Source organism: Temnothorax curvispinosus, unplaced genomic scaffold (assembly GCF_003070985.1).
Source record: "Temnothorax curvispinosus isolate PA1 unplaced genomic scaffold, ASM307098v1 QBEX01002827.1, whole genome shotgun sequence".
NCBI lineage: Eukaryota > Metazoa > Arthropoda > Insecta > Hymenoptera > Formicidae > Temnothorax > Temnothorax curvispinosus.
In genome coordinates, this window is record NW_020212607.1 from 58,470 (window position 1) to 82,040 (window position 23,571).

Here is a 23,571-nt window from a genome sequence, read left to right on the forward strand (position 1 = left end):
ATATCCTACCTGCCGTATGTTGCCGTATGTAATTACGACTTTATATCACTTAAGACTTAAGGGAATGTCGATCAAAAATATGCGCGCTTAATATGGAAATTAATATTAAATCTAACTTGTGAATTCGCTTAATTTAGGCATAAAATGGCCCGAATCTGTGTCGCTGGGAAATATGTTATAACGATTTATCATAATAATATACCTAATAATAAAATTATAAAACGTTATAATAAATATAAAATATGTTTTCCAAAAAATATTTGGATAATAACATAATAGTTTCTTTAGCACATTACGCAATAGAGAAAAGATTATAGAAGATTGTGTACAGCGCACTTGTGCAATGGGCATTTTAACAGAATTGGAAGTTTCGAGAGAATTTTTATAAATAATTTAAATTACAAAAAAAATGGTAAATTGGTTTGTCCTTTTAATGACACAAATTCAGGTCAAACTAACGATCTAATGACTAGATATTAAGCAAAAGTTATCGTCGTTTCCCCATAAATTGAGAATGAACGTACATGTATACTTTAAGGTGACATTAGGCAATTTTGGATTGACCAATTCGCAATTATGATCGTTGATATTAATCATAAATCTCGACGCGAAACAGATCCGTTTTCGCTTTCGCTGCGTTGACTCCTAAATTCGGTTACGACCTATAGTTTAAATCTAAGTAACGTACAGATACGCATATAATTGTATATACACACATGATCATCTTTTTATGTACAGTATCGTTAACTACAGAATGTCATCAATGTCGTCGAACGCGAGGAGAAAAGTAGTGATAAAAGATTATAGCAGATCGAAATAGTAATAATAAATACAGCATTAACAATCGGAAAATGTTTTGCTTGATTATAGAAACAGTTCTGTATCGTTGTGTCACATCGTATGTTCACATCGACATTCTTGGCGAATATACTGCGAACATATTGTGTCTGTTACAAAAATCGTACAAAATAGCGTGATAGAAAATTCATCGAGGATATGACGCTATTTAAGAGACGAAAAATGAATGGGGCTGAATTCGAGTATATTAACAAAGATTGAAAGGATAGGAATTTATGAACACGAATGACGATCATAGAATTGCGATATAACGCTATAAATATTGACAATGTAACACGCACGCCGCTTAAGATGGTACAGTATACTTAGTCTTACCGTTAATAATTGATTTACGATAACGTGCATGTGTAATCGTCGAGTTGGTTTACTTATGGAAAATTGCCACGAGCTTGCAGCGCAACTAGATCTCGTTTGAATATTCGTGAATTATTAATAATTGAATTATTAATAACTGAATAATATTGGACGAAGACAGTCAAATATTTATAAAATGGCAAGTAAACAGTGACGGATTTTACGGATTGGTCACTTGTAAATTTGTAAAAATGTTTAAAAAGATGGTGTGTGTTAATAACAACAAGTTTTCGGCGCATGTCGCGTATTACTTTTTTCATCTAAATCTATATTATCATATTAATATACATTATCTATAAAAAGTTTTAAAAACATTTTTTGATGAAAAGCGTACGTTTAAGTTTGCATACGGCAAGGGCATTCAATAATAAAAAAAACTCAATAAGTCAAGTTATTGATAATAAATACATATATAAAAGGTATATAATAAAAACATTGATTGGGGAAAACGTATATGGATAAAATGGATAATTGCACTTCATGAATAACTCGTGGTATGAGTTAATTAATTATCTTAATAATATATCGAGATAAGTATTCTTTACGATGATCTGATTTGCGCAGAGCTCGTATAATTTGTCATTTCGATCAATAAATGATACTTTCTTTGTTACGCGATCTGTCTGTACACTTTGTCCTAACAATAAGTGCATTTCGTATCTGCTTGTCATTTTCTACTTCATGTGCCGCAAGAGAAAAACGCAATTAAAATACGAATTTCGTAAGAATATACGTGACTTGAAAAAAAGCAATATAAAAAAGAAAATTAAAATTATCTCGAGCTGCGCGATAATGTACATTTACATGAAAAATGCAACGGAAAGTATTCTTGTCAATGAGAGAACGACTGACTATTTTTATTAGTATTGATTATTTTATTGATCTTGAGAATAAATGAGAGCGGATATGGAATTCTTATTAAAGAGACCAAATAGGAATAAACGAAATACAAAAAAGAAACGAACAAATCCGAAGATCTTATTTCGTCACGTGTTATCGCTGCGAAAAATCGTAAAATGAGATCGTGGTTTGGAATACATTCCGATTTGCATGCAATTTTTCTCTCAGGCTGCGAAGTCTTGACTCAGTGAATGAAATTCAAAACAGTCCGTTTTGTTTCTTTTGTTCGATCGTGTCATCGCAATTTCCCGGTATTTCGTCATGCCATAGGCAATGTTTACGTACCCAGGAGAAACGAACTCTTGGTCCCTATATAACTGTTCGGAAACACATGTTTTCTTTTTTCGAATTTATCTGAGCAAATATTTGTCTAAACATAAAAAGAAATGAAACTTATTATGGCATGTTATAGCAGAACCGTAATCTCTGTCGATTAGTATAAAGATCATTAAAAATTATGAATTTATATAATTATGAATATTACGGGTTAATGGGAGAAATATATGATCTCGCGACAAACAGCGACGCACGGGTTAAGAACACATCTGTGACATTCAATATTCCATTATTTTATCTGATAATATTTCATAGTTTGTGAATTTTGCATTCAATACATTTCCGCTATATTTGATCAAAGGCACGGCATGCTACATGTACATTTATTAATCACGTTAATTAATGCCGAACTTAATTCGTTCTGCGAAAAAGCGAACTTTGTCAATTTTTGACAATAATAATTTTATTTTTGTGGCATTCAGATGTACTTTGAGACATCCGTGACCATATTTCATGGCTAAATTTATAATATCTTATAATTAGTAATTTATGAATTAAATTGTATTAATAAATGCTGAGGGAAAGTAAACGCTCATTTTCGTAAATCTGCGTAATATATACCTACGTATAGCACGTTATAATCCGCAAGAATAATTTATGACCACAATATGTTAAGTGTTTTCAGCATGTTTCTTATTTGCAGCCAAATTTTATGAAAAAGCATACGAGATTATTGCAATCTTTACTTCAATCGTTATATCGTGCGTAGCTCCATATATTTGGACAATTTTTCACAGATTATACTCACGTGCGTCACAGGAAAAACGAAAAAAGCGATTATTGTTTACTTTATGGAATTAATATATCAAATACATGAAACTTGAGTTTCACGGTTGAGCCGTGTCATTTTGCCAAAATTTTCGACTTTTTTTATTTTCCTCGCCTAGATTGACCATCTTCGCGATTAATTCTCCATCCTCTTAAGTACGTGCACGACGATCCTTACGATATATCTTTCGAACTTATCGCGCAGGCTTACTCTACAGGAACGACCCTATCTCTCACATCTAGGAGTCTGTCAGCGTATATCAAAAGGACTATGTACAAAAAGTTGAACGCGCCAATCGCATCTCTTTCGAGCGGATCCGAGAATTTCCGGGTCATATCCGGAATTGTTCGGAAATATAAAGAGAGTCGTGATTCGGTTTCCACTCGAGAAAAAAGATATCGGCGAGTTAAAGGCTTAGGAACTATACTTACGGCTACGCGACATTGTCGAGCGAATTTCATAGTCGTCCTTATAACTCTATATATATTTATGCGCCACATTAACTATATATGAAGACTTTTGGTCATTAAGATGATCGAAGTTTCAAATTCGATGTTTTCAATCCTTGAATATTCATCTTAATCGATCGATCAGTACAATCTCATTTATTGACAATTAGCATTTTAATATTGATTATCATCTAGATGCTATCAATTGATTAGCATATCTTGTTGACTGTAAATTTTTAATAAAATTAATCACGGTTGTACTGCATAAACAATGTTTTTTTCATCGATAATACGTTTCAGTAATCCGACATTTCCAAACGAAATAGGTTGACTATTAACCCTTCGTGTGCAACGTCGGGTCATCCGTGCCCTGGCGAAAGTGACTGTCCTGTATGTCAAGTGTCTGTTTATATAAATATATTGTTTAAACAAATGAAAAAATCGGCAATATAGCGATTGATCCTTAAAGTAGGATAGTTAATAAGGTAACATGAATTTTTCCAGATTTTTTTAGAACACTTTAAAGTATTTTTAGGCGTCGGAAATGAGTGACCCGACGTTGCACGTTACAGGTGCCGAAAAAGACGTTGCACGCGAAGGGTTAAAATCAGCATCAAGAGTGTAATATTTTCCAATTAACTTTCTTTCTTTCTTTTTCTCCTTTTTCTTTTCTCTTTCTCAAATATGACACACAATAAAAAGAACGTAATAGAAAAGTTAATGATCGATTAGATAATATTCTTGATAATGCCAAATTGTCGTTGAGAGTTGTTTTTGACGATACATAAATTCGCAAGACAGAAGTACCTAATTTCACGTAAGTTGCCCCAGTAATACTTTAGTCCGCTGTTGCTCTTCCTCACTTATTCTTCATTTTCTTCTCATTATCTTTGCGCATAAACTAGCTACGATTACGAATATATTAATATTTATAATTGTATCTTCATATATATTTAATCATATCAATATCGTTCCCATTCAGCATGTTTCGGCATAGCTCGCTTTCACTGGGCATTCATCTCAGACCTTTAACATATAATTGTAGAAAAATCATTATTTCTTGCTCATATTATACGTGTGCGAGTTTTTTAAAATTGTTTTGCAATTAAATATATATGTTATGAATATATAACTGTTATATAATTTCTGTAGATTTATTCTCTCTTACATGGTAATATAATTCTATTAAATTAACTTATTGTGGGATTAAATACCATTTGTATAAAATATCATTGTTTTAAGTTCTGGAATTATACATTGTATTAAGGAGGTATTCTTGTCTAGAGTGCTGTTTTGGAGGTAATTTTTTGATAAAATAAATTTAAAATTGTTCAAGTTTTCTTTCTAAAATTTTTTACACATATTTATTGTTGCTTTAAAAACATGATAAATTTTTTAGAAAAAATTTAACATGTAATTTTGTACGCTCGGGCAAAATGGCGCGTGGAAAAAAACCCCTGATTGGAAACCAGTGTTGCGGACGTTGTATGTATCTGAAAAAAAAAAACATTCTTAATCTGTATGAGTGTTGTAAGGGTTGGTAGCAGATTCGGCCAGAAAAAATTTTTTTTTACAAAATAGCGACATGCTAAATGTTGATTGTTAATTTTTCCTACGTTTTTTCCCCTTCAGCAAGTTATAAAAAAAGAAAGAAGAATTATTTTGACCCAATTCTGCTACCAACCCTCATACAGATTAATGTTTTTTTTTTCAGATACATACAACGTCTGCAACACTGGTTGCCAATCAGGGGTTTTTCCGCGCACCATTGTGCCCGAGCGTGCAAAACCACACGTTAAAATTTTTTTCTACAAAATTTATACATATTTTTGAAGCAACAATAAATATGTGTAAAAAATTTCAGAAAGAAAACTCGACCCAATATGAAATTCATTCTATCTTAAAAAATCACCTCCAAAACAGCACTCTGGACAAGAATACTCCCTTAAAACAAGCTCTTGATGTACATATTGATGTTGTCTAGAGAAAGTCGATAAAATTTTATTACATTAGATTAGACAGCGGAAATTTAATTTTACTAAAATAGATTATAACAAAATTTTGCTGACTAATAGTTTCTCAATTACAATCTTTGTGTGCGCGCGCGCACACACACGCACGCACGCACGCACGCACGCACGCACGCACACATTTTTTTCAAAAAATAATAACAATTATATTATAGCAAGAATATTACGTCTCAATAATGTGATGCAATACTCACTTTAAAGCTTTATAACGTTCCTTCTCCGGATTGTTATCGGGCGGCTCGCATTCAAAAGATGCTAATGCAAGTGCTGTAAAGAAAATAAATATTTAAAATCGAACAATTTTGTGTCTTTATATTTTCACTACGGAATAGAATGGATATCGCTTACTGTTTTCCGTGAGTACGGGGCTCGCTTGGAGGAAGGCAATAACGCGCGGATTTTTCTCGAATGGACAGGCAACTTGTTTCCACGCGATAAATTCAGTCACCTGTTTCGCTAGTTGCCAGAACTTTTCGAAGTTAATGTGACCGTTTGGCAGTCTGAAACGCATAATTGATCTTAAGCATCAGGAAATTATAATTAATTCTATGATACAAATTAACTATAATTTACATATTTTAAATAATTAGTTCGTCGAGTTTAAATACGCGTTGTATATTTAACACATTGAATCGATAATCTTGATCTCTAACGATGCCAAAGTTTTTACTGATAGATGCATTCTGAAATGTATTGTCAGTACTAAAAAACTATAATTTACGCTACATATAGATATAGATTTTCAGTATTGTCGGAATACACAAAATTTTTAGTTCTAGATGGATATACATATTCAGCTGAACGCTGATTTCTGAAATACTTGTGACAGTTCAAGAAAAAGATTGTAAAGAAAATATTTATCTATTTCATACAAGCTACAACATGTGGTCTAAAAAAATTGAAAATTTTTTTTCATAAAAAACTCGCTTTGATTTTTTAAAATAGTACTTTATATATATATATATATATTTTTTTTTTAATAATATTATAAGGGACATTAAAACGAATTCAATGCATTTGAGAAATGCCACTTTTATTAATACTTAATGTCAAGGTTGCATTACTTAAAATAGCAATATTTATTCTATTATTTTATTTAACCTCTTATTATAGAAATATAAACATTGAACATTGTTTGAAAATAATTTTTGCGTTATGAACACATAATGTTAACGTAAAAGATTATCAGTATTTTCTAAATTTTTTTCCGAAATAGATATTTTTAAATATCACCGTTTTTAACTAATACGATTTTTTTCATAATGTTGTTGAGAATATTATTGAAACAGACTCAACACTAGAGACAATATCATTTTTATTTACAATAATAAAGAAAAATTATAACCTATGTAGGCAAATGTTCAAACTATATGTCTTCTTCTGCAATAAAAAGTTCTACTTTTTTCAATGGATTATATTATATAAAATTATATAAATAGATCGTTCGATCGTATCGTACGTTTGACATTACTTACTTGTTACTGCAACCCTCATTGAGGAAATATAGGTCCTTGACGAGAAGGCTAAAGAAGGGCACTACAATTCGCTGGCGTTCATCTGTAGCGCCAGCACTACGCCACATTGCAGCCTTCAACGTGCTACGATAGCTACTGAAATTGCTGCTTGGGTCCATTTGATGCTCCAAAATTGAAAACTTGGCAGATTGTATCTTTGACCACTGAAATTTATAAAAATAAAAATCGTAGATTGATTTATAAAATAAAAAATTAAAATTGTATAAAATTGTCTGTTAGAATTGTACAAAAATAGTCATATAGAGATAGATTCAAATAAAATAAAAATTTCATATTTCCTAATATATGTATATGTTATTTCATGTTTATAAAGTTTTGATAAATATGAAAAAGTAAAAAAGAAATTATAAATTATAAGCTGTATTTATATACATGAACAAATCTTTGTAGTAGTATAGAGAACTATAAAGAGTGAGGAAGTTTATGTATGGAAAGCACATTTTTAGCATTTAAATTGCATTAAATTGTATTAATTATTATCCTATTATTGTCGTCTCGTATCACATTGTTGTCTGTAGTATTTTTAAGTCTATAAATAATCTTAATTATTTTATATAAATTTATAAAAGATAACATTCAGAGATATTTACGCCACTCACGTTTAATTTATAAATTTCATGACCTAACGATTAATATTTCTAACCGACATTCTTTATATTATAATATTTAGTCAAAGATGATCGTAACAGATTAAAATTAAAAGAGATATTTTGGTGTATAAAACATAAAACATAAACATTTATATATAATAAAATAATATCCATTATATATGGAGATGATAATATAGAGAGTGTAATAATTATAAAATCAAAATTGAGTACTTTTATTACGTAGTACTGTAGGATATTTTGATTCTAGACCGAGGTTGGCCAAACGTATGCCAGCTGTTTACATGAGTATAGATAATTATTGAGTCAGCGATGTCTATTGTCTACGTGTCCTTATTTATTTATTATATCAAATCATTAACAATTGCGGAGAGAAGATCTGTGAAGTCATTTTCGTGCGGTGAAAGAGGAAGAAAGCTGAGACCGACGTGCATGCACTGTACGAAGTAGTTGTGCGAATCTTGTCAAATCTGAGATACAATTATTATATTATAATTATATATTATTAATAAATACAGTGACACACACTGCAGTACTTTCATTCCATCGATTTACGTTCTTTAATCTAATCCTGATGCGGAGTATATAGGCTTTGTTCGTTTAAAGGTGCTAAAGATAGTCGATGGATAATATTTGCATCTGATTCAAGCCTCAGAGATTAAGAAACGATTGAAATGCTTCTATATACCTTCTAGTCTTCTGATAATTTCTTAATTTTTCATTTCTTTTTTCTTTCGGTTTTTCGGTTTTCACAATATTACGATATATAAATTATATCTGGATGTAAGCTTTTCGTGCATTCGTTTTTAATAAAGAATAAACATTTTTTAAATATAAAAATCTATCTTTAGTTACATTTCTTCTTTTAAAATGCGTTTTTGAAATGCATAAAAATTACTGTGAATTATCCATTCTATAAATAATTTTCTATTTTGCACAAAATCTTGTTTTGTCTGCCGAGACTTTGACTTTTGACCCTGTCTCACAGATAGACTCTTGATCTCCAGAGACTTCCTCTCGCCCGTCGTGAGAGCCATTTTTCTTGGCCCGACTTGATTCGACTCCACCGGAAACGCTCGTCTAGAGCAAAAACAGTAGCAATCGGGGACTCCTGCCAGATCCGGTAAATTGAAACTGGTTACGTCGGAAAGGATGTCGGAATACTATCGCATGAAAGGAACAGAATCTATTTTCCAGAAAAAGATCGGTGAAATAATAGGAATAATAGAACACTGGGGATACAAGTAATAAGGAATTTGTTTCTCGAAAAAGCTTTTTTCAAAATGTTGTAGTAAATGAAAATCTGAAGATCGCAAAATTTGATTAATTTATAAATTGTAAGGAAAAACGTATCATTGTGTTGAGATCAGTTAATTGCTGATGATTTAGGCCCAGTTTCACAAGTGTCGGTTAACTTTTAATCTTAGATTAACTCACTTTTTGTCTCTTTTTAAGGGGGACGTTAGAAGGAGACGAAGAGTGAGTTAATCTAAGATTAACAGTTAACCGACACTTGTGAAACTGGGCCTTAATTGCCTTAGAACATATCATGGAACATATCATAGAACAATATGGTTGCTCTTGCAATAGCCTCGTAAATTGGAGCTTCAGTCACGCGTTAGCACAAAAGTAGGGAACGTTAAATTTTCATTATCGAAAATTACCGAACAAATCCTCTACACTACTGACATGTTCGTTTATTATAGTTTCAATAATTATTTTGCGCACTTTCTATATAAATCAGTCGGTTCGGTCAAATGAACTGAATTGTATATAGGCGCTTATATTAAACATTAGTTTGTGTGTGTGCGTGTGCGTGCGTGCGTGCGTGTGTGTGCGCGCATATGCGAGAGAGAGAGAGGAGGGGGGTAAGGAAACGGAGAGAAGTAAAGAAGAGAAAATGAGGAGAAAGGAAGAAGGGAAAGGTTGGTTAAACTTGTAATTGAAAACGACGAAAAAACTTTCCATGGTCCAATATTTCTCGTGATTCGATTTGCGGTACGATCGTATTACTAAAAAAAAGAGGAAGCGCATATTTCTTGCTATAATTTTCTTGCTATGCAGCAATTGGCCAATTTCTGTTCTGATTCCAAATAAAAAATAAATATAGTAAAAAATATATGTATAATAAAAAAGTACATGAAATATTATTATAAAGATATATAATTATGTAAATATTTTATATTATTATATGAATAGAGTGTATCTAAAACTGTTACATTTACCTTGAATTACAGATTTTTAGATTGATTCTGTGGTCAATTTTTAGATTAATTAAAATTATTCAGCATTGAATAAATACTTTAACTCTTAACTCAATTTTTTCTTAATTCTTAATTTAAAATTTTGTACAAAATTTGATTTTTTACATATCATAGAAATATTTATTTTTGTGATATTTTTATACTTAATATCTGTTAAAATTTCAAAAAGTTTGTACTCTAATTTTAAGAAATGCAAGTTTTTATTACCTTGCTCCACTACTGATAATGGATTCAAAGATATGATTCGCTAATGCGATTATTCGTATTCCAAATTATTTTCCCCTATTTGCACGTGGAAGTTTTTCGAACAAGTTTTTTCTCGATGCTTTCGAATGAGAAATTCCGCAAAAGATATTGGCTTCAATTATTTTTTCATTTATCACAAAATTTACCATATAAAATTCACATTGTCTTTGTTGTTCTATTTTCCCCACACATGACAAGCACGTTTATTTTCTCCGCGCGCCAGTGTCATTTCGTTTTGCATCGAAACAAGTAATATCATTTGTCTTCTATATTGGTAAGTTATAAAATTACTTTCTACGGTAAACGGATTCAAATTTGATGATATCGATGAGAAGGAATACGCGAAATTGCGATGACAGTGACATGAATACTAATGCCATGCGAATGCAAGAAACGACATTAGTTGGTGATTGTTCTTTCAATTCCAATCCAAATTTCTCTTTGCAAATTGTTATTGCGATCAAGGTTTAAAGTCAATCATTCTATGCTTTAATTAGCTTCTAATTAACTTCTCATTAGCTAGGTGATATAATGGATTATAGTAATTATATTTAATTAAAGTTTTATAATAAATAATTACATATATTACTTTCGTATGTACCGGAATACATAGTAGAATTCTGATGTTCATTTTAATTCACCGCTATTAGCATAAATCACTTTTAAATCATGATAAATTATCTTTCAATAAATCATGAATATCACGCAAAAATGATACTCGCAAATATTAAATATATTATTCCTATACTATTATTATTTAAAACTATTACATTATTTTCTTCCCTTTTATAAATCTCATTAAATTATTATTTAAATTGACTAATGTTTTTCATTTATTTTAAGATTTTAAAAAATTTCAACCTGTGTGTTTATTCAGATTAATGTGAATATCAGACATATCTTTTCTTATAATTTTTTATAATAAATTTCTTATTATGGAATCACTAACAATAAGTTATTAAAGATTTAATTTCTTCTCGTGAAGCAACGCACACATTACCCCATTATTGAGATAAATATTAAATATATGGAAGCTTTCGGAAGCGCTGTCCGAGAGAGCGTCCCGCCGGGAGCTGGACGACTGGATTAAAGGAATTCCTGGATGGAGTGCATCCACGTGGAAATTGAGAATACGTAATAGCGTGAGTTCTCCCCCGTGGATGTGTGGAACGCTGGTCGAGCAATTAGCTAATTCCCAACGAGACGAAAGGAACGGCAGTTGGTGCGAGGACAACGTTGCCGAGCAACGCCGTTTGACTTGAAACTTTTTAATTACGCGAATCGCGAGCCACATTTCGTGTCTTTTCTGCGGCGCGGCGTCACGGTCAACCGCGATAGGAAAAATTCAATTCGAGCTAATTCGATTGCTCTGCCTTCGCTTTCTCTTCGTCAATTGACTACTAACGTCTTCTTCCGCCCGTAGTGGATTGGTTGCAACTTCGTACAACTAATTTTCACTAATGTGAATTATATGAAAATTAAATTAAATTATCATTCAAAAACTAAAATATCAAAAACTTTAGTGGATTATTCGTGCAAAAGTACGACAAAATCGTTCTTGATAGCTTTTTTCTTTGCGGAGAAACAGCAAAAATTTATTTCTCGGCGTTTGCGGTTACATTCGCAATGTTGACACATGTCGTCACAGCTCACAGCACCCTAGTCTCGATTTACAAAGATTACAGGCCGTTTATATCACGGACGTGCAATACCCTCCTCCCTTGATGCCATTACTCTCAACATTGCATTCTATAATGCAAAAAATGCATTCGAAGCTAACCATTTTGCGAATATTCGCATTTTTCAAATACGCTCTTGCTGGCGTAATTGAAAAATTGGGAAATATAGACATATGCATTGTCCCAAATATCTCCGTGCGAATAAAATGTATAGATGTCGGTTTCAATTTTCCGGACGCAATTTTCGCGGGACTCGTTGCTCCAAGATTTTAATAAAATTTGTGGAGCAATTATGTCGATTCAATGTATGTTGACCGTAGACAATATTTATAATGTTAAAGATAAAACGTACATAGCGTTATAATATATCTTTATAATATATTTTTTTAAATGCAGTTTAATAGAAATATAAGACATCCTAAATGTGTATTATTTTTTCTTTTAATATTCAAAACAAGCATAAATATTATTATCAATTAAACAAAAATTCATGTGTTCTCTCTTACCGTCTTCTTCAAGCGAGATATCGGGGACATGTTGAGACCAGCAATGATAGCCATTAAAGAATTGAAGTTGCCAATATTAAAACATTCTCGAGCAGTCTCGATCCAATATTCGACGACACGAACGCGTTGCTTTTTCTTCGCATGCTGAAAATGTAGGGAGAAACTTTTGGTTATGGAATGTCTAACATCTAACATAGGTATTCGCCAATATTTTGAAAAAAAAATATATTTTTATCTTTTACGAAAGAATTTTGATTAAGCAACAAGAATTTTGCACAAAAAGTTGCAAAAAAATTTTAATATGCGTTAAAGCGATAATACTTACTTTGCAAACTTCTGTCGCTACGAAGTAGCTCAATCTATTAAACCATTGAACGTACGATTCAAGATTCCGAGTTTTCTTCATATCTTTGAAAGACGTTTCTAAATGCGGCGATTCCTGAATAATAAAAATAATAGCGTTTAATATAATTTACGATACAATTATAAAATTGTCATAAAAATATATATAAAATAATTCAAGTGTGAGATAATTGCAATTATCTAAAAATAACTCACTTTGGCGAAAGCTTGCACAAATTCCTCGGGTCCGATGTAAGAGAGTCTTTCAAGTTCTACATGAGTCAATTGTTGTGCCAGTACAGTGGCTGATGGACAGAGTTCAGTAATATCCACCTAAATGATAAAAAATAATAATTTTATATTGGTATGTTCAAAATAATATTTCTAGATAATGTCATATCGAAGACAATATATTAATTTGCAAAATTTTCATAAAACAAATATTGTAGAAAAACATCCAACTTAAAGTATCTGTTGCTATTGACTTGTATACTGTCCCTGTTTTAATAAGATTTCAAACTCTCAGAGCTTTGGTTTCTTTATTTTTTGTTCGTTTTATTCTATTTGATTTATTTATTTACTTTAATTATTGCAACATTTTAAAGAACAATACCAGAGAAAGAAAGAGAGCGAAAGAGAGAAAGAGAAAGAGAGAGAGAGAGAGAGAGAGGGGGGGAGGGTTGGATGGATTTTATTCGGGATGCATTTTTTACATTTTCAACCTCACGTCTAATTGCAAGTCTATGTATAGATATCCCTTGATAACTTTGGTCTGCAAGAAATGATAGATGGTGATAAATATACGTATATAGCTTTTCCGATTGCGGCAGAGAAGTAAAGACGTCGTCGAGAGGCGACGAATAAAATCACTAGGCCGCGTGATCCGTTTAGGAGGAAATGGCACTCCGAGACGGACTTCCCTCTATCGAATTATATCGCCGATCATATTATCGAAGAACCGGGTACAGAAGTGGACAGAGACTAAGAAAAAGAAGAAATTGCTTTGATGAGTATGCCCGTAAAAGAGATAATTCAAGAATCTTCACGTGGAACTCTGCTCTGTAAAAAATATCATAATTTCAGATATCTCGAAGCAAGCAATCAAAATATGATATTTTTCTATGGATAAAGGGCACTTTTAAACATAAAATGTTTTGTGTAATAGATAAAATAAATTTTTGTAATGGAGAAAAAACATGAAAAGTTATCATCAAAAAAATTACGAGATGATCCAAACTACAATGAGTTGTATTTTCTTCTTTCTAAGTCTATCATGGATTGCTGTGAAATATCATGCAAGTGCAGTTTCTTTTTTCTGCATGCGTATAACATTGCAACATTCGCGTGATTCTCACATCGAGTGATTATAGTATAGTAGTAAATTTTCTTAATCGTTGCTTCACCATGACAAAATTATTTCCATAAAAGCCAAAAAATTCACATAAATTTGAAATAAATTGTTCATTAGAAACAATATTAATTTTTCTTGCAATTTAAATAATATTTATTATTGTTGCAAGCTTTTTCACATAATTAATATATGTAGCTCATCGTTTATTTCTGATTGTTAAATATGTTTTGTAATATATTTTAACTGTTTTCAATTAAGTTGATTCTATTGCAATATAGTAATACTTATCACTTCAACATAATAACAGAAAGTTTAAAAATTATTCACGAGTTGTTTTCAGAAAGTACAAAATTTTCTTTCGTTCTATATAATCTATATATACATATAATAAATTTTGCGCTTGAAATACGTATTTACTTAAACAAGATTTGCATATTTTAACTGATTTAATTTCACACATACATTGTCAATATCGCAGACTGTAGTAATATATAAATATATTATGCAACAAGGAAGAGAAAAATATAAAACTCAATTATAAAGTTATTCTTTAGTTCTATTTTCTCCGATATCAAGAAATTCCTTTCTCATCAGCAAAAGCAATTTTGAGATATAGCAAAGCGAGTAGATAACTTATAACAAAAAATGTCATGCACATGCCACATTTTCTCATGCAGTTTCATTTTAAGAGAGCGAAACTCAACTGAACCGATGGATAAAATAAATTGTAAGTTAAAACGAAATTTCTAACGAAGGCGGAGAGGATGCAATCGTGAGATGTTTCTGCTAGCTTTCGATATAGGATGCACTTAGAAGTTGCTCGATAGAAAGAAAACAAATATCAAAAACTCATGATTGGTCTCGTAAGTTACTTCTCGTCTTGAGCAAAAAGAAATGGTCTTCTTCTGGTGTGACACGTAACGAACGACCGCTGCGAAAGTACGGCAAACTAATAATTCAGCTCTTTACGCTTGGGATTATTTGTATCGTTATGTTGACGGATAAAATACATTTTGAAATCTACGAATAGGAAAATACGAAGTTTTTAACTAATTGTAAGTTTAATATATCTTTTCGCATTTCTCAATTAAAAAACAACACACGATACTTGTTATTAAACAATGACAAATATTGCGTTACGCTATAATTTATAGAACGTTTATAAATCCTTGAAGAGAAAACAGAACTCAATCGGAACTAAAAAAATAAAATATTTTTGGAAAAACTAAAATAATAAGAGAGCAGAATGGGAGAAAGAAAGGGGAAGAAGCGGGAGAGAAGTAAAAATAATACGGCATTATTGGTCTTGAGAGTTGTAACTCTTCCATGTTTCCACGTGAAACAGCATCGTTGCTATCGTCGTGGCACGTACAGAACGAGTTGAAAAACGCTTCGAAGCGAATTTGCGGTTTAATAAGCCGAAGCTTCGCGAGAGCTCGACGTGCTTTACCTGTCTCATGCTTTCTTCTTCTCCTCTTGTTCTTAGCATTTCTTTTTTTTTTTTTTTTTACTTACACGCGCTCTCGTCTTTCCTTTCCAGCTTGTCTTAGAGCTCGTGATAAGTAATCTTCGCAAAACTCCACAAACTACGAATCATATACGTTAACAAAACAGCTAAAGCAACCACGATCAAGTAGTAGTGGCTTTTGTTCATGTACAAAGTTTTGATACAACAATAAAGAGATTTTAATAATTGTAATCATCGTCATCAAATGAATTAACTAATGAGCTTGTTTTGATTGCAAGATGTATCATTTTTTGCTTTTTTGTTAGAAGCAAATTAGTAGGATTGTTAAAGAAATAAGGATCACGTAAAACATTCGTGCCAAGCATTTAGTAACTACACAGTAAAATATAATGTAAAAGATAATATAAATTGTTATCGTATATTTATTGCATCTTTTACATAAATGTATGTATCTCGATCAAGGGTTTTCAAAAAGCAGAAACTATGCGTTTTTATATTTAGGAAATTGTGTATGTGCTTAAACATTTCTTATTTCCTTATAGAAATTTTGCGACATTTACCATATAATCGGCAAAAAATCGTTTTATAAAATATTCTTTGGAATAAATTCGCCGGAAATTCTATCTCGCAGGTTTAATGGAATTTTTCGTTTTAAACATATAAATACCTAATTTTATTTCCATCTTGCACGTAAGTAACAGTTATTTCGTATTCATGGCAGAATTATTGCGTGCGTAAGTTCAATATAGATATGCCCTAACTCGTTTATATCGTGTTAGTATTAGTATTTTGGACGTTCTGAATCGTTTACCATAAATATGATGGATAAATAAAAATGTAATTTTAATAAAAATAAATTTTTAAATTTAATATTGAGATTTTGCATTTTCTTATAAGATATACATATTTTTAATTTATAAAAATATAATGTGAACAATTGATTCATAATCACATTTAAAATAAAATTTCGTACTTGGTAATATTTATAATTGATTATCTAAAAAGTTTGCACATTTAATAATAATTTGATGGTTTTCTTTATGCGAAAGCTATTTATTTTAATCAAGAATATTAAAATTAAGATTTTGTTTCAATATTTAAAGTTTCATATTATTCTCTGCACAAACATTTTTTTCCAAGATATTGCATTCAATTTTGACTTTTATTTTAGTGTAAGGTATACTTTTCGTGCTGTAATTCAATTTTATGTTACAGTATTCTAAATAAAAAAATTTTAATGAAATAGATAGTAATTGCTATTTTTCGTATATAGATATGGCGCGTAGATATAGCTGCCATTTACAGTTGCAAAAAAAAAAAAAGGAAACTACTAAAACTAAACAACTCGATAGGCGTATCAGGTAACTTACTATAATTTATAAATATTATTATTGTCTCAGAGAAATTCCGCCTTCTAATATATCATCGTAATCCTTGACGCGAAACGACCTAGCATCATTCAAAGAGGTGTGCAGCCACACAATTTCGTACTGATTACTGATTAGCCACACATGACACCGTCCGGTATATTTAACTAACTAACGTAGCTGCAAATTACCTATTAGCGGGTGTTACAAGCGGCAGATAGGCACGCGATAATCAAATTAACGGAATGATTAACGTCTCCCTGTATGGAAACTGCACTAACAGGGTTAGACTAACCGCGCAAAGTGCACGCGCGTACGCGCACGTGGACCGTGGACCGTAGACGTCCAAGTTTGTGCGTTTCGATCGGGATGCGTATATATGCGCGTTGGTGCGCGTGCGATACATGAATGTAACCGAGATACCTACATTCGTGTAACGTAACAATCGTGATATAGCAATCCATGTGTGGAACACGTTCGGAAGTGAGAGAGAATGCATAAGAGACGGGGCGTTATCCAGAGGGAGAATATTATCGCTTCATTATGCTGAAAGTCCTCGAAGGGTCGATGCGATTACGGTAAGCCGAGTAATCGGGCTTTGCAACATGGCAAGCCGGTTACGCGAGTAAAATCCATATTGAAATTGCGGAACAATGCGGAGCTCGGTTCAATGCGCGATTGACCGACACTACTATATACTCTTTCTCTTTTTCTCTTTATTAGCTTATACTACCTTACTATCTTATCTTTGTGCGTGGTGTGTAATTTTATGAAGCTTCATGATGTAAATTACATAGAGAAATCTTATTTTTGCAGATATGGATATATTTTGTATTCAAATCTAACTATGACATGGACGATGTGATCGACGCATACTGATACAATTGTAAATTTGACTTATACGAGATAAGAGTTATTTTCTATAATTAATAAATGTTATCCCGACACAATATGACATTATGAAAATTGTTAGCATACAAGATCATGTAAATCGACTTATGCGGATACATTATTTCGATTTCTCTGCGGAAAAAAAGCTTTCGTCATCACCAAATTACATTTTTGTTATTCAGTTAGACTGTACGTCGCTATTGTTTGAAAAAATTGATAGGAATCATCACAAACTTTATACGTACAATTAATTTCAGAGAGATCGGCGATGTTGTAGTTTGGAAAATGTCGCGCTAAGCTACCACTTAAGCCGAGGTGGGACAACGAAATGCAAGCTGATGGCCGCAAATGGGCGCTTGTATCGAAACTCACGAACCTGTGTAAGCTGCTCCGTTGCTGCCTCGGTCGCCAGTCTCGCCAGGCCCTCTTCGTACCTTTCTAGAGCCGTCAGTCGTAGCAGCAAGTTTTGCAGCAGCGCTGAAACTTCCTGCCTGGCCGCGGCGTCAACCGCCGCGACTTTCTGCGTGATGGACCTAACGTGACCCATCACCCTCTCATCCCGGAAGTCATACGGAAATGTTTCCGTCCATTCCGCTAGCAGCTGTACCAGCCGCGGCACAAAACGATGCAATCGTTCCTGGAATACGTATACTGATGCTTAATCGTTTTACAATGACAAAGGTGATTTTTTGTTCCAGGGAGCAAAATGTCTTTCGGAATGTGAATAAAGTGATGAGAACGACAGTGGAGTATTGATATCATTAAAAGACTATTGGAGCGATTTGTGAACGAGAAATATACACTCACCAAGCCTTGATTATATAACTAAAACTTTTTTTCAGTGTAGCAGCAATTAGTTTCGAAACAATACCGTTATACATATAGGATTATATGTACATATAATATACATATACATATACATATACATATATATATATATATATATATATATATATATATATATATATTTCACGTATTAATATATAGGGGAAAAAAAAGCGGTATTACTTATTTGAAAATGCTTTAATAGGTACTCGCAATTTGATTTTGAAAGAAAAGGATTTTAATAATTTGATAATTTACTATAAAAAATTGTAAAATAAAAGAAAACTGTCTATTTTATTCGAATGTAAAGTAGTAGAAGAGGAGAGAGGAGAGTGAGAAGAACTATATGAAATTTCTTGTGTTTATATTTTCCGTGGAAGAATAGATCGAGAAGGTGGAAAATACGACCAGATATAAAGATGGATGACTTTGCGATGAAACAATAATACGCGGCCTTCGCGAATGCCTGATGTCAGTAGAGAGCTTCGTGTCATTTCGCAGATGAAAAGTATTGATGCTCACCTTACCGCCCTCTCCATTCAGATTCTGCTGATGCTCGCAGAGAGCGCAAACCTCACCCAACAGCTCGTGTGGTTTGATGAAGAGCCTGGCGCTCAGCAAAAAGGCAAAGAGATACGCTCGATCGGGATAATATTCCTCCGTAGGCACCATATGCTGTACTAACGCCTCGAGTGAGCCTGAGACGAGGTTGCCATCTCGGTACACCAAAGCCTGAAACAATATACGGGTTAGTTTGGGTATATACAAGTAACGCGATAACGTCATGTTGCGAATTTAGCATATTATTTGTAGTAGATTCAGTATAATAATGATTAACTTACAAATAATATAATTCAGAAAATAACAATATTTTAAATAATATTTTAAAACATTTAAAAATTTTGAAATATTCTAAATTTTTTAAATGATGTTTTTGCCTTAAAATTTTCTATCAATATAAAGATCTATTTTTCAGCAGAATAAAGTCTTAAAAATATATTCTTGGAAAATTACAACTGGAGCAATAAAAGCAATTTTTATATTCCACTATCAGTTATCTTTAATAGTTTTCAAGTTATCATCAAGTTATCTAAAAAGGTTTAGGATATTCCACAATACCCGCACTTTCTCTGTATAATATAAATTATTTACATGATATTTATATAGACACACGTTACAAGTTGGCAATGCATAATTCCGGAACTTTTTGAATTTTTTCCATTGTGCAATTGTGCATTATTCTCGGTACACGAGACTTTCACGAGTAGATACGTGCGCGGAATGTAGAATTTGCTTGGTAGGTACTGTCGAACGCCTCCGCGGAACGCGCTTTTGAGTTAGCTCGTTTCAAAGTTGGCGAATGCTAAATCTGCGCATCATCAAAGTTGCACTCACAGCCGAGGTAAGCTCTAACAAGCTGTCGGGTGTTCAAATTGGATTCCAACTTAAACTTATCGCGTCTTAATGCGACATTGACAAGGTAATATTTCCGCCATGAACGACCGTTCAAGTTCTTGGCGCATCCGATTAGCTCAGTAATTGACAATATCTTCCGGAAATGTACATATAAATTTATGTTTTACATGTGACAGATAAGTGAACAAAAATATTATGGATATGTTTAATATACTACCGTGTGTAATCTTATCAATAATTGGTCAATTGTGTGGTTAATGAGATGATTATCAAATATTTCATAAGCGTAACCAATAATTGTAATTACCATAATTGATAAAGAGAGAGAGAGAGAGAGAAAAAAAAGAGTCTTTCTTCTCTATATAATTACATTTTTCTTCATATTGTAGGTATGTGTTTTTATTTTTGCATATTTCTCTCATAGCAATGTGTTTTAAAAATATTCTAATTGGCAATGAGTAACTGATATAAACTTGTATGATCCACATGAAGGATTTAAATAGCTTAAGCTTAACTTCCGTTAATGCAACATCGACGAGATAACGTTCTCACCTCAACTCGCGAGCAGTGTAGAAACTTTCAACGCCATCAACAGTCGGTTGGGATATACGAGTTAATGCGAAAGTGTGAAAATCTACCTCAACCGCACATGTACTGCGCTATTCTAAATTTCTCTCTCTCTCTCTCTCTCTCTCTCTCGCTCTTGCTCTGTCTCTCTCTTTGAAGCTCTTTAACTGATTAAAAATAATTTAATTGACTCAATAATACATATGTTTTTAAAGTTTGTTTAGCTCAAAACATTTTCAACAACGCACGTATTCGCTAGAATTTCTTGCTGTAAAAGCATTGTGTAATATCCTCGGAAGAAAAGAAGGTAAAAACTACTCTCACACATGTTCTCTTTTTAATATTTTAGAAACTTTCAGATTATCATATTTGCATTTAAAAAATTAAATAAAATTTTTAGTTTAACGAATAAAGAAACATTTTTTTCAGAGACTAGTTCTTACAATTTAGGAATTAATAATATAGTGTATTAGTATTCTTTTGTTAAATTTTATAAACGCCGTTGTGCCCTGTAAAGACGTAAATATTATTTAAAATCTTTATTCACAATTGTTTTCTAATAAATGTTACTAACTGCTTTGGCTTTACAACTTTGTTATGTGGTATTTTATGATGGTGGATGAATATTATTCGACTAGGACTTTACATGGCTTTGAGAAGTTTTAGGTTCAATTAGTTTATTGAAACGGAGGGCGGGAGGTCGTAACGGTACTATTACGAAGTTTCCGCAGGTCGTAAAGCGTTTCCATCCGTGCCACCTATTTTCCAGTAACTGCAAGTAACAAAGTGAATACTCTAGTGTTGTTCTCGGTTTCTCTTTTCTCTGTTCTCAATTCAGGTTATGTTTGTTTTCAGAAAGAAATTAAACTACGTAATCTCTTTAAGCAACTTCAACATCAATATATGTATATGTACTGTGTATGTACATGTTTATATTGACTACAATATTGCAAATAAAATATTTACATAAAAGTATCTTTATCATAATGTCAAATAATTTTTCTAAACAATTATTTCAATATTCACCGTAATTTTGATTCCCTCTCTGAATTTTGCACATTTTAATTTTTAATTATTAATCAAAAGAACTATTCTAAGGAATCTGGAATATTATGTATTAGAGCGAATAGCTAATGTTTTTTTGCTTCTTAAAGAATTTTTTTAAACGTAACGTATATACATAAATAACGAAGCTATCTTTGCAAAATCTAAATAGATTGCTAGATCGATATTACTCCTTTAGCTTTATAGGTATTTTCATCAAACGGATATTTCCGCAAAAGCTCACACCGTGATTGTTCGGCCCGAAATGTCGGCGCTACGATATAGGCGTCAACAATTTTTTCATCGCTTTCCCCATTTTCTCCGTGCCTTTCCTCTTTTCTATCTCGATCGGATTTTTTGCAATTTTTTCGGTGCCTGTCGATTTACACTTTACACGCGCCAGCAAAATCGACAATGCTTACGTCGTTTGCTGCGCTCGTCTAGCAGTTTATAATCGAAAAGCGGTGGAAATGGTGGGATACGAGTTTTGGTGGGACGGCAGGCCAGATGAAGTTGCGCATGTTTTATTGTGCTTACTACGACTCGTTGTTCTGTTTTCTGAATGTTCCAATATATTGAAGCGTCTCGCCTCTCGTGGCCATCTTTCCGTATTTGCGTATTCATCTCTGCATGAATATGACAGAAGTGAAATTGGAAACGTGGTATACTGAGATCTACAATATTTATATCTCGTATATTCTCATGTCGATATACCTAACATGTAGCATTCAAAAATCGCAATGCGTTTTTCTTTATGCTCTTTTTCAAGTAAACAAACAAACACAATACACAATATTACCACGTAGATATATGTACTTAAAATAAAACCCTACACGCGCAAAATTTAAAAAGAAGAAAAGAGTTATAATTGATATTTAGATAATTTACACGTCTATATTTCAATTATAAAAATATTAAAATATTTTCTATAAGTGTAGAAATATAGAATATTATTATTTTTTATGTATTGTATAAAAATGTTTTTTCAGAATAGTCATAGTTATAGAGAAAGCAGAAAATTACAATAAGAAATAATTTCTAACGTTTAGAAGCAGCATAGCTGCCTTTTGTTTCGATCTGCTACAGCTTGTAAATCTTATTCAGAGAAGAACTAATTTCGTAATTGCAATCCGAATCTTTTCGCGATAATAAAAAAAAGCGGAAAACGCGTATATGCTATTCTTTGCTTTTAGCGTTTAGCCATTTTGCGAAGCACGCTCTGATTCACTTCACTGTTTACCAAATGTTAATTTCTTGCATTATTCTTATGGAATGTGGTAAACGTATGTGATCATTAACTAAATTATACATATAAAGTTGAGTTATAGTTACAACAAGACGCAAGAAATGACTTTTGAATAATGTATGTGACCGTAAAGTTTTCTAAATGTAAGCTATTATTTTACACATCAACATGCACAGACAGAAAATGCTGTCTTTAATAGTTATGAGTGATGATTTTCTAAAAAAGAATTAATGTTTCTAAAGTTACTCGCCCTTTAAAACGAAATTTTTTTGCTCTTTTTCTCGATCGATAGATCTCATGAGCGCATTTAGGGACGACACAGACGAATCACGAGCGTAAAGATCTATCCTGCGTGTCTTGTAGCAATTCTCTGCAGCAAAGAAACCAATTCCGTTGCCATTATGCCGCCAATTTATTTTCTGTCTTACCCCAGGTTATACTAATCTCGAAATCTCTCACAAAAAACGAGCATTATTGCTAAAGTTATATTCAACAATAAGTAGAATAATTATTCGTAAAT

General features: G+C 32.2%; 1 protein-coding gene across 2 annotated transcripts in view; it reads right to left on the reverse strand.

Annotated features, from left to right (window-relative positions):
• Positions 1-475: 475 nt before the first annotated feature.
• The window catches only part of LOC112451929, a 285,962-nt gene continuing 262,866 nt past the window's right edge, over positions 476-23,571 (reverse strand). For both annotated transcript variants that reach the window (XM_025011844.1, XM_025011843.1), the window contains exons 6-14: positions 19,301-19,510; positions 18,330-18,590; positions 13,093-13,209; positions 12,860-12,973; positions 12,535-12,678; positions 7,172-7,374; positions 6,045-6,196; positions 5,891-5,963; positions 476-4,692 (exon numbers count right to left, since the gene is read on the reverse strand). In XM_025011844.1, coding sequence (XP_024867612.1) covers positions 4,671-4,692; positions 5,891-5,963; positions 6,045-6,196; positions 7,172-7,374; positions 12,535-12,678; positions 12,860-12,973; positions 13,093-13,209; positions 18,330-18,590; positions 19,301-19,510 — 1,296 coding nt within the window. In that variant the 3' untranslated portion in view covers positions 476-4,670. The remainder of the gene's footprint in view (positions 4,693-5,890; positions 5,964-6,044; positions 6,197-7,171; positions 7,375-12,534; positions 12,679-12,859; positions 12,974-13,092; positions 13,210-18,329; positions 18,591-19,300; positions 19,511-23,571) is intronic.